At 42.9% G+C, this 15,000-nt stretch overlaps 1 protein-coding gene across 5 annotated transcripts in view; it reads right to left on the reverse strand.

Moving 5' to 3' along the window:
* The window catches only part of LOC131348544 (disks large homolog 4), a 115,704-nt gene that overhangs the window by 40,125 nt on the left and 60,579 nt on the right, over nucleotides 1–15,000 (reverse strand). For 4 of the 5 annotated variants that reach the window (XM_058383610.1, XM_058383611.1, XM_058383612.1 and 1 more), the window contains exon 3: nucleotides 3,818–3,874. In XM_058383610.1, the coding sequence (XP_058239593.1) occupies nucleotides 3,818–3,874 (57 nt within the window). Of the gene's footprint in view, nucleotides 1–357; nucleotides 505–3,817; nucleotides 3,875–15,000 lie in introns of those variants that run through there. The other variant, XM_058383615.1, reaches the window with a different exon arrangement.

Below are 15,000 nucleotides of genomic sequence, written 5' to 3' on the forward strand. Positions count from 1 at the left end.
TACATTATTATACTCTGATTCATGTGAGTCAAATAGTTTGATTCCTGAGTCATTTTTCCGTGTGTAGCATGTGCTTACCTTCTAGCTGTGATAATTACATTGGGACAGTGACATTACACTGCTTACTCTGCATCGACATCACACACACACACACACACACACACATACTCGCACCCTTAATATAATTGTAGTCTATTCTATAAGTACAAATCTCTTCCTCTCACTTTTTTAGTTACAGATGTTAGGCACATACGCACACACACACACACACACACACACACACACATACATACACACACACACACACACACACATATATATATATATATATACATGCACACACACACAAGGTCTCACCATGATGTGTTGCTGACGCTGAATTTTGCCTTTGCGAACATTGTTGATGAAGCGGCGACCCATTTTCTTTGCGTACCAAACAGACACAAACATGCTGAGAGAACAAGGGAGAGACACGAAGAAGCGAACAGACAGAGCGCGACTCCCAGAATGAGAAGAGCACACACACTCACACACCGGCAGGAGGGGGCGAGAGAGAGAGAGGGAGAGAGAGAGAGAGAGAGAGAGAGAGAGAGAGAGAGAGATGAAATGGATCTGGAAAGAAAAGGAGAGAGACAGAAATAGAGGTGAATGAAGAAAATGAATAAAAGAGAGAAAAGTGATTGAAAGTGAGGAAGAAAAAAACTGAAAAACAATGAAAGTGATAGACAAAAGAATGAGAAACAGAATGAGATGAAAAGGAAAAAAGAGAAATGTGAAGAGAGAGAGAGAGAGAGAGAGAGAGAGAGAAACAGACAGACTGAGAGAGAAAAAAAACAGAATAAGACAGATGGATATGGACAGAAGCGGGATGTCTCTGTCCTTGCCTGTAAGATGATGTGTGTGTGTGTGTGTGATGTAAAAGTTGAGAAAATATTTCTCCTAAGCATTTACTCTGGCTTCACTTCCATGTAGAACTGCCTCGAGCTGGAGAAATTAAACTGAATCAGATCACTATGGCAACCAGGGAGAGAATCTCTCTCTCTTTCACACACACACACACACACACACCCAGTGAAACACAGTCACATCAGCTGTAAAGGAGCCCTCTTTGGTTTTTGATGTGAAGTTTGCTTCCGTAGATCATAGCACTCATACTATGACATTAACGCTAATACTAACATGGCTAACAAACATTAGACCACACCCACTTCCTTAGTGATGTCACACAAAAGAGATGATGTGGGTTCAGACACTGTTAGACATCCTGTTATCTATACACAGAATATCTCTCAGAACTGCAGCGGTATTTAAGGAGCACCAGCTTGGAGCATTCTGTAATGACTCCGCCCCTCTGAAGCCCCGCCTCTTAAACATATTAGTAATCTCCCCAGACAAAGTGATAAAAACCTGAGGAAAACAATCTCCCCATCTCCATCACACACACAGACACAGACACACACACACACACACACACACACACACTATTTCATATCTCTTCTACCTTCATTGTCTCTGTGTAGAGAGGAAAGGAAGAAGGGAAGAGAAGTGACAGATAGAAATATATAGCTGAAGGGGGTTTTGACTGTGTGTGTGTGTATGTGTGTGTGTTATATAAGGCACTGTCACTCATATTCACTTTAATAAAAACTATATTATACTTTTCTCTCTTCCTCCATCCTCATCTTCCTGTCACTCTCTAAATGTGGGCGTGTCTTTGAGCCTTTGAGTGGGTCATATGGGCGTGTCTTTAAATGAGACAGAAGAGCTTCTGAGAGCTGATCTCCACATATGGACTTAAAGACACAAATCAGATTCACTCTTATTTGCATATATGAACTCAGACACACGCCCCCTTAGAGCTGACCTCTTTTTCCATATATGTACTCAAAGACACACCCACTCACACCCACCCTTATTTTTGTACATGGGCTCACAGGAACACTCAATGAGAGACAAGCCCACTCAGAGCTGATCTTATTTCCATACAGGGACTTAGAGACACACCCCCACACACCTGATCTCGTTTCTATAGATGGTCCCAGAGACGCACCTACTCAGAGCGCTCATTGTCTCTGGACACAGATCTGGACACAGATCTACTCTGGTTGCCATATATGGGCACACTTCCTGTGGCTATGGTTTTGAATCTGTATACAGATGTTAATGCTAATGTTTCAAATTAGCATGAAAGTAGCTCACAGCAACCCTAGAGTTTGTAGAGCTGAGTTTGCACTTTAGTGTAATATGAATAAAGAATAAGAGCCAGGACTGCACACACACACACACACACGCTCTGTTCATTGTGTTGTCTCGGCTCATCCCTCATTCCCTGCAGATTTCCGGCCTGTAATTACTTCAGAGCCGCAGGGAGCAACTTTTAACATTCAGTGGAGAGAGAGAGAGAGAGAGAGAGAGAGAGAGAGAGCAGGCGAGCGAGCTGTACTTCCCAACACAGTAATTAGAGATATATTGTGTAAGAAAAGCTGCTGAATCTCCCCTGAGCTCCCAAAGTACAGGAACAGAGAGAAAGTGCTCTGTGTTCAGGGAGAGACGAGAAAAGACTCATCATGAGAGCTGAGAGACACTTCACACTCGATTTGAGGTGTGTGTGTGTGTGTGTGTGTGTGGAGAGTAAGTGAGATGTCAGTCACAGCTCAGATGAGACAGTGATGCTCTGCTGGGGATGAGTAAGATGGATAATGGGACATTATATCAACCTCCATGTACAGGGGCGTGTCTTGAGGGAGGGGCTAAGAATCAGACTAGCCACCCCCAGATGCCCCGCAACCTCAAGTTTGCATTTGACTTTTTTCATTGCCTATCACAGCGTGTGTACTACAGCGCCACTAGGTGGCAGCATTACAATCCACCAAAAAGACTCTCAGGCTGGTTCTGTACATCATACCCAACACCCCCGAACCCCGGCCGCTCACCCCGCCCTCGACGTTTATTTGGCCTCCTACTTCAAACAGCCTCCAAATGTCAAGGGCAGCCACATGGTTGCCATGGAGACCAGGCTCTCACTGTCTAAACCTCCTGTTGGAGATTATAGTGTGTGTGTGTGTGTGTGTGTGAAGTGCTGTGGTCTTCCCCGATGTCCATCATGTGACCCCACGTGATCTAACAGAAAGCAGAACGTCCACAGTGGGCGTGTCCCAAACCATACTCACTGTATTCACTGTTCACTCTGCAGGCCACTGAAACACCCACACTAACACTTCACCATCATCACTCCACAGTGGGCGTGTCTGAATCCACTCACCCTACACCCTACACCAGCTAATGAACACTGAATGGTTTGGGACATGAGTGGGGAAACTTTTTTGGAAACTGAGCAGCCGTACTGTTGCCATGGAGACTGGGATCTCATGGCTTAAATCCTGCTGAAGTAAAGTGTGTGTGTGTGTGTGTGTTTGTCACCCTATAATAACATCCCTTTACTAAACTATATGATTTTATGGTTTGTTTATTTATTTATTGCTTTAGATAGATAGAAGAAGAAGAAGAAGAAGAAGAAGACAGATAGATAGATAGATAGATAGATAGATAGATAGATAGATAGATAGATAGATAGATAGATAGATAGATAGATCTTTAGTGCTTTCTAAACGGTTCTAGCTTTCTAGAGGGTTCTCCCCAGAGTGTGTCAGCGTCTCCCCCAGGTCCTAGACTGTACCTTTTCTTTCTGCGAGTCTGGATCGATCTGTCTGCAGTTTCAGGTGTAGGATGTCCAGAAGGAGGCAGTGCTGCTCTCTCTCTCTCTCTCTCTCTCTCTCTCTGTGTGTGTGTGTTTGTGTGTGTGTGTCTTATATCTTACCAGTGTGGAGACGGCGGAGGTGTAGAGCGGCGTGTGACCGGCCGAGAGCAGGACGGGCTGCAAAACACAAACACAGGATGGAGGATAAACTGAACATCTGGGAGACGAAAAGGCAAAGAGCACTGAAATCACACCACAGGGGTCCAGACAGGGAGAGAGGGGGCGAGGTCAGCTCTGCGTTTTCTCCTGGGTGGAATAACTAACAATGTGACAGATTCATGTTTCTTGGTTTTCATCTAGTTTTTAAATGATATACAGAAATGTAAAATGGTCACTATTTCAATATTTATTGGTTTAATCAGTTTAGATAATGACATTGGTACAACTATATTATTTTATGCTGGTTTTGGAATTAAAAATAAACGGAGTACTGCCTGCAGTACCACTGATGTCCACTAGTTTTAAGCTACGCGTCTCATTGTCCAGCAGGTGGCGCGCTGATTACAGTAAACCACAATGGAGGACAGATTTATATTAATAAAGTTAAACTAGACTTTTTTCCAGCAATCATGGTTTAAAGAGGTATTTGGGAATTATCATTTATAAATACCTCAGGATCAGGTCTTTAAGGGGATTGTAGGTGTGTCTGACACTTGAATAATTTTTTCCCTCCTTAAATCTACAAAAAATGCCTCTCAAAAACTCTGCATGTATTTTTTAGTCTCTCACGTCTGAGAAAAACATAGTCTCCATTTCTAAATAACTAATATAATTATTATACACAAAGATGAATATTTAATTATAATGAGTGAATGGGGTGGAGCTAAATTTATCAAAAAATAAAAGAGAGAGGGAGAGAGAGAGAGAGAGAGAGAGAGAGAGAGAGAGTAAGAGAGAGAGAGAGAGAGAAAGACCTTTATTACACAAACATTGTTCAGACACTAATAAAGATTTATATAATCACATTAAAGTCTCTCCAAACCCCACCTCTCCATCAACAACCTCACATAACACTCCCTTTAGACACCATGCCTGCTCACAATGTGCAAGATCACCCATGAACCTGAAATATCGAAAATCAATCAATATTCTGGATTTGACAAAATTGAAAAAAAAGTTGTTAAATTGATCACCAAGTTCTGTTCAATCTCATTTCTTCTGCTGATGTACATCGCCATCTTTACTTGACCGAGCAGGAAATTCAAGAGTTGACATTTAAAACGCTTCTTATGGACATATTTAAAACCAAGAATAAAAGTTCTCATTGAGAAGGTCTCGTTAAAACATTTAAACAATGTCCGTAAAGTGACAAACAGAGGCATTAATCTGGGACAGTCCATAAAAGCATGAAAGATAGTCTGTCTTTGAAAACAAACAGGACAATCCTGGCTAACGTTGTGGTTTAAAACAGTGATAAAAGCATTAACGGCAATAGCGCCATGTAAAACTCTCCATTGCAAATGTCCTATGTTTTTTGGTAACGGTGACTTGTAAAGTGCTGTCCACTCTGGCCTACTGCCCTTCCCTAACGGAGGACGGTACGCCAGGGTGTGACTGTTTTGTCATTTAGAGTGTTCTTATTCAAAACTTTAACACAACATTTGTACACTGCTCTCCTGGATGATCTCATTGAACCAAACAATGACATTTTATCACAGCATAAAAATGTTCCTTTACAATCCTCTAAATTGGGCATTAAAAAGAGACTGGGGAAGTGGTCATTCCTGTTTGGGTGTGTCAGTCCCTCTGCGTGTTCTTCAAGCTTTATAATGTCCTCCCCAGTGATGGTGGCTTTCCATGTCCTCAGTATCTGGGCCAATACTCGGGTCGACTTCATTTTAACTGTCTTGGCTACTGACTCGATGTTTAAAGAATTAGGTCCAGCTAGTCGTACTATGTCCCCGAGTGTGGTCACATGTGCTTTGAGCAGTACCATTTGTCCATTCATGACCCAGGGATCAGCGGTTCCTGCAGCAGCCAGTGTAAGGAGTTCACAGTTTCAGCCCTGTGTACCTTGAAAAGTGACCAGACTTTTGAACTTTTGGTAAAAAGAGGGCAGTCTCGTGAGATAAATTTTTCGAGGGCTCATCCAGAACAAGGACTTGTCAAGGCCCAGCCCCTCAAAGCTCCGCAAAATGACAGCAGTGGCAGCTTCCAGTTTGAGTCTATACACCCAGAAAGAAATTTTTGAGGGTAATATTTCCTTACTCCATAAAAACACCCAGATATTTTGGTGCCAGTTCCCTGCCAGTTGGTAGTCTCGGTCCACCTTGTGCCCACTCCCCAGCTAAAAAGGCCTCACTTTTTTGCCAGTTAACCCTCGCAAAGGAGAAAAGTGCAAACCTGTCGAGTGTATTTAACATAGCATCAACATCTCTCTGTCCGCTAATTAGAACAACGATGTCGTCTGTGTAAGCTGATAACTTAAAAGCAGTGTTGCACCCTGGAATGCACAAACCATCAAGTTCAGTTTAACAGAGGTTCGATTGCAATAGTGTACAGTATACCAGATAATGGACAGCCTTGCCAGACCCCCCTTTCCACACTAAAAGGAGCACACAAGTCACCCTCAATAAACCTTCAATAAACCTTCAACATCACAGTACAGAGCTTTTATTTTTTTAAGAAAATTTGGATTGAAACTAAAAGCTGCTAAAACATCCCATAAATACTGGTGTTCGACACGATGAAAGACTTTTTCTTGATCTAACGACACTAGGCCTACATTCAGATTTGAAGATTTACAAATATCTAACAAGTCTCTAATGAACGATATGTTATCACTAATCTGCCTACCAGGCACACAGTATGTCTGGTCAGGGTGGATGACCTGTTCAAGCACTTTGTTTAATCTATTGGCTAGCGCCTTGGAGGGCAGTTTATAGTCGCTGCAGAGTAGCGACACAGGCCTCCAATTCTTAAAGTCCCTTAGGTCTCCTTTTTTTGGCAACAGGGTGAGAATTGCCCTACGGCAGCTCAGCGGTAGTCACCCAACGGCTAGACTCTCATTCATTACTGCTAGCAGGTCTGCACCCACCTCTGGCCAGAAGGACTTACAGAAGTCCACTGGTAGACCGTCTATCCCTGGTGCTTTTCCACATGCCATACTTTGAAGGGCTCTCCATAGCTCCTCTAGGGTCAGAGCACTACAGAGTTCATCACTGGCCTCTGCAGATACCTGGGGTAAGTTCTGAAAAAAGACAAACTGCACTCCGTTAAATCACTTTCCTTTTCCGTGTCCGTCTGACTCAGTTCAATAGCGTCTGTTTTTTTCAACTGTCTGGCTGAATGACGTTTCAGTCTTCTCTTTTGGGGCACTTTAAAGACACAGTCCTCTATCTTTTCTATTGGACGTTCTTCTCTGTCCATTAACATCCGGTCTATATTGAAAGAGCTGTTACTGTGTGACAGCATATGCTCCAGTATTTCATTTTTAATGAAAGGTGGCACATTAGACAAGATCACTTTCTTTGACGGGGCAGATAAAGGAAGCACCCGGTAATAAATACCGCCAATCACCACGCCACTCAAGACTAGACCGGTCACTAGATCAACAGTATTTAGGAAAATAACAATCGCACTGTTCATTCACGATGCAGACAGTATATTCTCATAGCCAACCTTTTCTCCCACAGCCAAACTACACTCTTCAACACTGTTATTAGAGACAATTGTGACGCCGAAAATCCAGGCCCTCAACACCTGGGGAGGCCATGCCTCCGGTGCACACCTGGACACCCTGGTATTAAACACCCTGGTATTAAACACTCTGGTATTAAACACTCTGGTATTAAACACCCTGGTATTAAACGCCCCGGTATTAAACACTCTGGTATTAAACACTCTGGTATTAAACACCCTGGTATTAAACGCCCCGGTATTAAACACCCTGGTATTAAACACCCTGGTATTAAACACCCTGGTATTAAACACTCTGGTATTAAACACTCTGGTATTAAACGCCCCAGTATTAAACGCCCTGGTATTAAACACTCTGGTATTAAACACTCTGGTATTAAACACCCTGGTATTAAACGCCCCGGTATTAAACACCCTGGTATTAAACACCCTGGTATTAAACGCCCTGGTATTAAACACCCTGGTATTAAACACTCTGGTATTAAACACTCTGGTATTAAACGCCCCAGTATTAAACGCCCTGGTATTAAACACCCTGGTATTAAACGCCCCGGTATTAAACACTCTGGTATTAAACACTCTGGTATTAAACACCCTGGTATTAAACGCCCCAGTATTAAACACTCTGGTATTAAACACTCTGGTATTAAACACCCTGGTATTAAACACCCTGGTATTAAACGCCCTGGTATTAAACACCCTGGTATTAAACACTCTGGTATTAAACACCCCAGTATTAAACGCCCTGGTATTAAACACTCTGGTATTAAACACTCTGGTATTAAACACCCTGGTATTAAACGCCCCGGTATTAAACACCCTGGTATTAAACACCCTGGTATTAAACGCCCTGGTATTAAACGCCCTGGTATTAAACACCCTGGTATTAAACACCCTGGTATTAAACACTCTGGTATTAAACACTCTGGTATTAAACACCCCGGTATTAAACACTCTGGTATTAAACACCCTGGTATTAAACGCCCCGGTATTAAACACCCTGGTATTAAACACCCTGGTATTAAACACCCTGGTATTAAACACTCTGGTATTAAACGCCCCAGTATTAAACGCCCTGGTATTAAACACTCTGGTATTAAACACTCTGGTATTAAACACCCTGGTATTAAACACCCTGGTATTAAACACTCTGGTATTAAACGCCCCAGTATTAAACACCCTGGTATTAAACACTCTGGTATTAAACACCCTGGTATTAAACGCCCCGGTATTAAACACCCTGGTATTAAACACCCTGGTATTAAACACCCTGGTATTAAACACTCTGGTATTAAACGCCCCAGTATTAAACACCCTGGTATTAAACACTCTGGTATTAAACACCCTGGTATTAAACACCCTGGTATTAAACACCCTGGTATTAAACACTCTGGTATTAAACGCCCCGGTATTAAACACTCTGGTATTAAACACTCTGGTATTAAACACCCTGGTATTAAACGCCCCGGTATTAAACACCCTGGTATTAAACACCCTGGTATTAAACACCCTGGTATTAAACACTCTGGTATTAAACGCCCCAGTATTAAACACCCTGGTATTAAACACTCTGGTATTAAACACCCTGGTATTAAACGCCCCGGTATTAAACACCCTGGTATTAAACACCCTGGTATTAAACGCCCCGGTATTAAACACTCTGGTATTAAACACTCTGGTATTAAACACCCTGGTATTAAACGCCCCAGTATTAAACACTCTGGTATTAAACACTCTGGTATTAAACACCCTGGTATTAAACACCCTGGTATTAAACGCCCTGGTATTAAACACCCTGGTATTAAACACTCTGGTATTAAACGCCCCAGTATTAAACGCCCTGGTATTAAACACTCTGGTATTAAACACTCTGGTATTAAACACCCTGGTATTAAACGCCCCGGTATTAAACACCCTGGTATTAAGCGCCCTGGTATTAAACACTCTGGTATTAAACACTCTGGTATTAAACGCCCCAGTATTAAACACCCTGGTATTAAACACCCTGGTATTAAACGCCCCGGTATTAAACACTCTGGTATTAAACACTCTGGTATTAAACACTCTGGTATTAAACGCCCTGGTATTAAACATCCTGGTATTAAACGCCCTGGTATTAAACACTCTGGTATTAAACACTCTGGTATTAAACACTCTGGTATTAAACACCCTGGTATTAAACATCCTGGTATTAAACACCCTGGTATTAAACGCCCCGGTATTAAACACTCTGGTATTAAACACTCTGGTATTAAACACTCTGGTATTAAACACTCTGGTATTAAACACCCTGGTATTAAACATCCTGGTATTAAACGCCCTGGTATTAAACACCCTGATATTAAATGCCCCGGTATTAAACGCCCCGGTATTAAACACTCTGGTATTAAACACTCTGGTATTAAACACTCTGGTATTAAACACCCTGGTATTAAACATCCTGGTATTAAACGCCCTGGTATTAAACACCCTGATATTAAATGCCCCGGTATTAAACGCCCCGGTATTAAACACTCTGGTATTAAACACCCTGGTATTAAACACCCTGGTATTAAACGCCCCGGTATTAAACACTCTGGTATTAAACACTCTGGTATTAAACACTCTGGTATTAAACACCCTGGTATTAAACATCCTGGTATTAAACGCCCTGGTATTAAACACCCTGATATTAAATGCCCCGGTATTAAACGCCCCGGTATTAAACGCCCTGGTATTAAACACCCCGGTATTAAACACTCTGGTATTAAACATCCTGGTATTAAACGCCCTGGTATTAAACGCCTGGTATTAAACACCCCGGTATTAAACACTCTGGTATTAAACATCCTGGTATTAAACGCCCTGGTATTAAATGCCCTGGTATTAAACACTCTGGTATTAAACACCCTGGTATTAAACGCCTGGTATTAAACACTCTGGTATTAAACACCCCGGTATTAAACACCCTGGTATTAAACGCCTGGTATTAAACACCCCGGTATTAAACACCCTGGTATTAAACGCCTGGTATTAAACACCCCGGTATTAAACACTCTGGTATTAAACACCCTGGTATTAAACACCCTGGTATTAAACGCCTGGTATTAAACACTCTGGTATTAAACACCCCGGTATTAAACACCCTGGTATTAAACGCCTGGTATTAAACACCCCGGTATTAAACACTCTGGTATTAAACAGCCTGGTATTAAACACTCTGGTATTAAACACCCTGGTATTAAACGCCTGGTATTAAACGCCCCGGTATTAAACACTCTGGTATTAAACACTCTGGTATTAAACGCCCTGGTATTAAACACCCTGGTATTAAACATCCTGGTATTAAACGCCCTGGTATTAAACACCCTGATATTAAATGCCCCGGTATTAAACGCCCCGGTATTAAACGCCCTGGTATTAAACACCCCGGTATTAAACACTCTGGTATTAAACATCCTGGTATTAAACGCCCTGGTATTAAATGCCCTGGTATTAAACGCCCTGGTATTAAACACCCCGGTATTAAACACCCTGGTATTAAACGCCCTGGTATTAAACACTCTGGTATTAAACATCCTGGTATTAAACGCCCTGGTATTAAATGCCCTGGTATTAAACGCCCTGGTATTAAACACCCCGGTATTAAACACCCTGGTATTAAACGCCCTGGTATTAAACACTCTGGTATTAAACACTCTGGTATTAAACGCCCCAGTATTAAACACCCTGGTATTAAACACCCTGGTATTAAACGCCCCGGTATTAAACACTCTGGTATTAAACACTCTGGTATTAAACACTCTGGTATTAAACGCCCTGGTATTAAACACCCTGGTATTAAACATCCTGGTATTAAACGCCCTGGTATTAAACACCCTGATATTAAATGCCCCGGTATTAAACGCCCCGGTATTAAACGCCCTGGTATTAAACACCCTGGTATTAAATGCCCTGGTATTAAACACTCTGGTATTAAACACCCTGGTATTAAACGCCTGGTATTAAACACCCCGGTATTAAACACTCTGGTATTAAACATCCTGGTATTAAACGCCCTGGTATTAAATGCCCTGGTATTAAACACTCTGGTATTAAACACCCTGGTATTAAACGCCTGGTATTAAACACCCCGGTATTAAACACTCTGGTATTAAACGCCTGGTATTAAACACTCTGGTATTAAACACCCCGGTATTAAACACCCTGGTATTAAACGCCTGGTATTAAACACCCCGGTATTAAACACTCTGGTATTAAACAGCCTGGTATTAAACACTCTGGTATTAAACACCCTGGTATTAAACGCCTGGTATTAAACACCCCGGTATTAAACACTCTGGTATTAAACGCCCCGGTATTAAACACTCTGGTATTAAACACTCTGGTATTAAACGCCCTGGTATTAAACACCCTGGTATTAAACATCCTGGTATTAAACGCCCTGGTATTAAACACCCTGATATTAAATGCCCCGGTATTAAACGCCCCGGTATTAAACGCCCTGGTATTAAACACCCCGGTATTAAACACTCTGGTATTAAACATCCTGGTATTAAACGCCCTGGTATTAAATGCCCTGGTATTAAACGCCCTGGTATTAAACACCCCGGTATTAAACACTCTGGTATTAAACATCCTGGTATTAAACGCCCTGGTATTAAACGCCCTGGTATTAAACGCCCCGGTATTAAACACCCTGGTATTAAACACCCTGGTATTAAACACCCAGGTATTAAACGCCCTGGTATTAAACGCCCCGGTATTAAACACCCTGGTATTAAACCCCCGGTTTTAAACACCCTGGTATTAAATGCCCTGGTATTAAACGCCCCAGTATTAAACACCGCTGACTTAATAAATAAATAGATAAATAAATAAATACGTATTAAAATAATGTCAATAAATTATTTTAAATATGAGTGATTAGTTTAGTTCTGCTGCAAAGTTAATTTTTCCTTCTGCAACAGAACACAACACATTCTCCCAACACCACACACATTTAAACACATCCAAGTCATTCATACTTTTGTAAAAATTAAAATCAATTAAAATTCTAGATTTCATCAACCTTTTCAGGATTCTTATGGTGTCACAGTCAGTGTTTTGTGCAATTTGTTTTTTCCGGCTCAGGTATATCACCATTTTGGCCTGACCAAATATAAAATTAATCAGTTGGCACCTGAACCGGTGTTTCCTGACAAACTTAAAACCAAAAATAAAACACTGAAAAGTAAAAACAACATTAAAAGCCCTTAAAATGCTCCGTAAAAACACAAACAGTGACTGTAACCTGGAGCAGTGAATAAAAGCATGAAAAACTGTTTCTCTCTGTGAACAAAAAGGACAATCATGTGCAACATCAGGATTTAAAACAGAAATAAAAGAGTTCACAGAGATAATACAGTGTAAAATCCTCCATTGGAGGTCGGCAGATTTTTTAGTTAACGGTGGTTTATACAGTGCGTCCACTCTGGTTTAAAATCATCAGTAAAACCATGTACACTTCTCCATGGGGTGTCCACCCTCCCACTCAGCTTCTTCTTATTTAAAACCTTTACACACGCTCTGTAGAGCAGCTTCCCCGACACTGACCCAAAGTCCATCTCCCCTTCGCCCCGGCACTCCAGGAGGGGGCCGGCACACCCGTCGAGGTCAGGAGCGATGTTCAGCTGGGGAAAGAGTTCATCCTCTGCAGGACCAGTCTCTGTATGATGATAGTCCATTAGCTGAACACGCTCCTCTGATGTTCTCCAGCGGTGTAGGAGCTGATTGACAACACGCAGGGACCGCAGTCCCATACACGCTGCCAGGTCCTCTGCCCTCGACAAGTCTGACCCTGCAATGTTCACAAGCTCCCGGAGCGTTATAATCCCTGAGGAGATGAGAGTTCTGGTCAGTGCAGGGACGGTCACACTGAAGATGTCCAGTCTCCCGCCGTACACCAGAGGTTCCTCCAGCAGCCAGTGTAGCATTCTGCAGCCCTTGTTCTGCTTCTTAAAGCAGTTCCAGATTTTAAAAAGTCCACAGTAAAAGTCTGGTAATCCTGAAACGTCCAGCATTTTTGTGTCCATTAAAAACAACGCTTTGTCCAGCCCCAGTCCTTCAACTGTGCGTAATAATCCACTGGCTGCTGCTCTCCATACTAGCTCTCTGGGTCCAGTGAGGAGTCTCTGGATGAACTGGAGGCGGAAGGCTGCGGCTCTGCTGGACAGCTGGACCAGCTCCTGTCCTCCTTCTTCTTTGGGCAGATGAAGCACACTCTGTGGAATCCAGTGTAGACCGTCCCAGAAGAAGTCCACCAGCAGGGCCTGGATGTTTGCCAGCAGGTCCGGCGGTGGATCCACGCATGCCAGCTTGTGCCAGAGGGACGACGCGGCGAGGTTGTTGAGGACCAGCGTTCTCCCCCTGTAGGACATCTTTGGGACCAGCTGCTTCCACCTGCTCAGCCTGCCCTTTACGTGCTCCACAGAGCCTTCCAGTTTTTGTTTAAAAACTCATTGTTCCCCAGGTAGACACCCAAGTATTTAAAACCACCTCTTTTCCACGCTAAGCCTCCTGGTAGTGACGGTTGCCCACCTTCCCACCCCCCAACTAAAATGGCTTCACTTTTAGCCCAGTTAACTTTGGCAGAGGATAAAATTTGAAAGTCATTTAAAATATCAGTTAAAACATTGTCATCACTCTGTGTGTTTATCATCACTACCAGATCATCTGCATAAGCTGATAAACATATTGAGGCATTAGCATGTGGAATATTAAAACCAGAGAGATTACTTCTTAACTTATTTAAAAGAAGTTCAATAGCTAGAGAGTACAACATTCCAGAGAGGGAACAGCCCTGCCTGATCCCTCTGTACACTCTAAAAGGAGCACATAAACCACCGTTAACCTTCAGTACACTCTCAATGTTACTGTACAACACCCTGATCATGGCTATAAAACCTGGGTTGAACCCGAAGGCTTCCAGCACCTTCCACAAATATTCATGTTCAACCCGGTCAAAAGCCTTTTCCTGATCTAGAGAAATCAGACCAGTCTTTAAGCCCAATAGCCTGGAGACGTCCAAAATGTCACGAATTAAATACACGTTATCGAATATGGACCTATCAGGCACACAGTATGTCTGGTCCTGGTGAATGAGCTGCTCCATTACCTTAGTCAGTCTCGAGGCTAATGCTTTAGAGAACAGCTTGCAGTCAGTGCACAGTAGTGAGACCGGGTGCCAGTTTTTCAGGTGTGTCAGGTCTCCCTTCTTCAGTAGCAGGGTCAGGACGGCCCTCCTGCAGCTCAACGGGAGTTCACCTCTCCGTACACTGTCCCGTAGGACATCCAGCACGTCCTGCCCTATGACGGCCCAGAATGCCTTGTAGAACTCGACAGGGTGGCCGTCTATACCTGACACCCGTCCATTCTCCATCCCCTGGAGAGCCTCATGAACCTCCTCCAGCGTCAGCTCTGTGTCTAGTTCTCTGACCGCTCGCTCAGAGAGCTTTGGCAGGTCCATGAGGAAGCTGTCCTCCACCGCTTGTGCCCCTGACCACTCACTGCTGTACAGCTTCGAGTAGAAGCTTACTGTCTGCTGGTGAATTTCAGTGGGCTCAGATAAGAGATCCCCTGATTCT

This window comes from Hemibagrus wyckioides, linkage group LG28 (genome assembly GCF_019097595.1).
Source record: "Hemibagrus wyckioides isolate EC202008001 linkage group LG28, SWU_Hwy_1.0, whole genome shotgun sequence".
In the NCBI taxonomy this organism is placed as follows: domain Eukaryota; kingdom Metazoa; phylum Chordata; class Actinopteri; order Siluriformes; family Bagridae; genus Hemibagrus; species Hemibagrus wyckioides.